At 45.2% G+C, this 1,060-nt stretch overlaps 1 protein-coding gene across 1 annotated transcript in view; it reads left to right on the forward strand.

Annotated features, from left to right (window-relative positions):
* The window catches only part of Kcnu1 (potassium calcium-activated channel subfamily U member 1), a 76,811-nt gene that overhangs the window by 72,874 nt on the left and 2,877 nt on the right, over positions 1-1,060 (forward strand). The window contains 1 exon segment of the mRNA XM_021219816.1: positions 392-525. Coding sequence (XP_021075475.1) covers positions 392-525 — 134 coding nt within the window.

The raw sequence follows: 1,060 nt of genomic DNA on the forward strand, positions 1-1,060 counted from the left end.
TGAGCCACCATGTGGTTGCTGGGATTTGAACTCCGGACCTTTGGAAGAGCAGTCGGGTGCTCTTACCCACTGAGCCACCTCACCAGCCCTTATTAATAATTCTTAATAGCAGCCAAAATATCAAGCAGTAAAAGAATGTGCAGGAGCATGTATGACACTACACCCACACCAGAGGCTCTGGAAAAAAACAGAATACTAAAGGGATAAAGGTTTGAAGCCAATCATAAACTTCGATAACTGCCCATGTTTCGTTGCTACCACAAGCAGATGAAAGGTTTCCAGGTCCTCTAGATGTCTGCGGCAAGTAGCAGGCAGACAAAACTCAAGTAAGTTCTTGCAACTGTTTGATTAAAGCTCTTAGCAAACACCCGCTCTTCTTTTCTCTTCCCAGCCAAGAAAAACCTTTGGACAGCTGTTCTGTGGCTCCTTGGATAATTTAGGGATCCTGTGTGTCGGCTTATACCGTATGATGGATGAAGAGGAACCCAGCCAGGAACACAAAAGGGGAGTATGATAGCTTGACAGGTGCAAGCCGCCTTCGAAGTGTGAGAACCAAGACCGCACCATCTCACTGAACGCCCCACCCAGAGCTCCAGATCAGCCATTGCACAGTAGGAAGTGAAGACTTAGGATGTTGATGTAGTTCCAAGGAAGGCAGGGTCTAAACAGCAGGAACCATGAGACCAGAACACTGACCTTGGAAGGAGAATGGAGAGTCTGTCCCCACTGAAAACTAACTGTAGCCTTTCAACAAGAGGGTTTTACTTGTTTTGTTTTGTTTTATACTTGCCTCCACTCATGAAGCTGCTCTCTATCAGGGAGATGCCTTGGGTTTCTGCTGGATCCACTGAGAAGGTTCACAGAATGCTTCCTCTAGTCATTATGGTTTGTGTGTTCTTTTTTTTTTTTTTTTTTTAAAGATTTATTTATTTATTATATGTAAGTACACTGTAGCTGTCTTCAGACGCTCCAGAAGAGGGAGTCAGATCTTGTTACGGATGGTTGTGAGCCACCATGTGGTTGCTGGGATTTGAACTCCGGACCTTCAGAAGAGCAGTCG

The sequence above is a fragment of the Mus pahari genome, chromosome 19, assembly GCF_900095145.1.
Source record: "Mus pahari chromosome 19, PAHARI_EIJ_v1.1, whole genome shotgun sequence".
Taxonomy (NCBI): domain Eukaryota; kingdom Metazoa; phylum Chordata; class Mammalia; order Rodentia; family Muridae; genus Mus; species Mus pahari.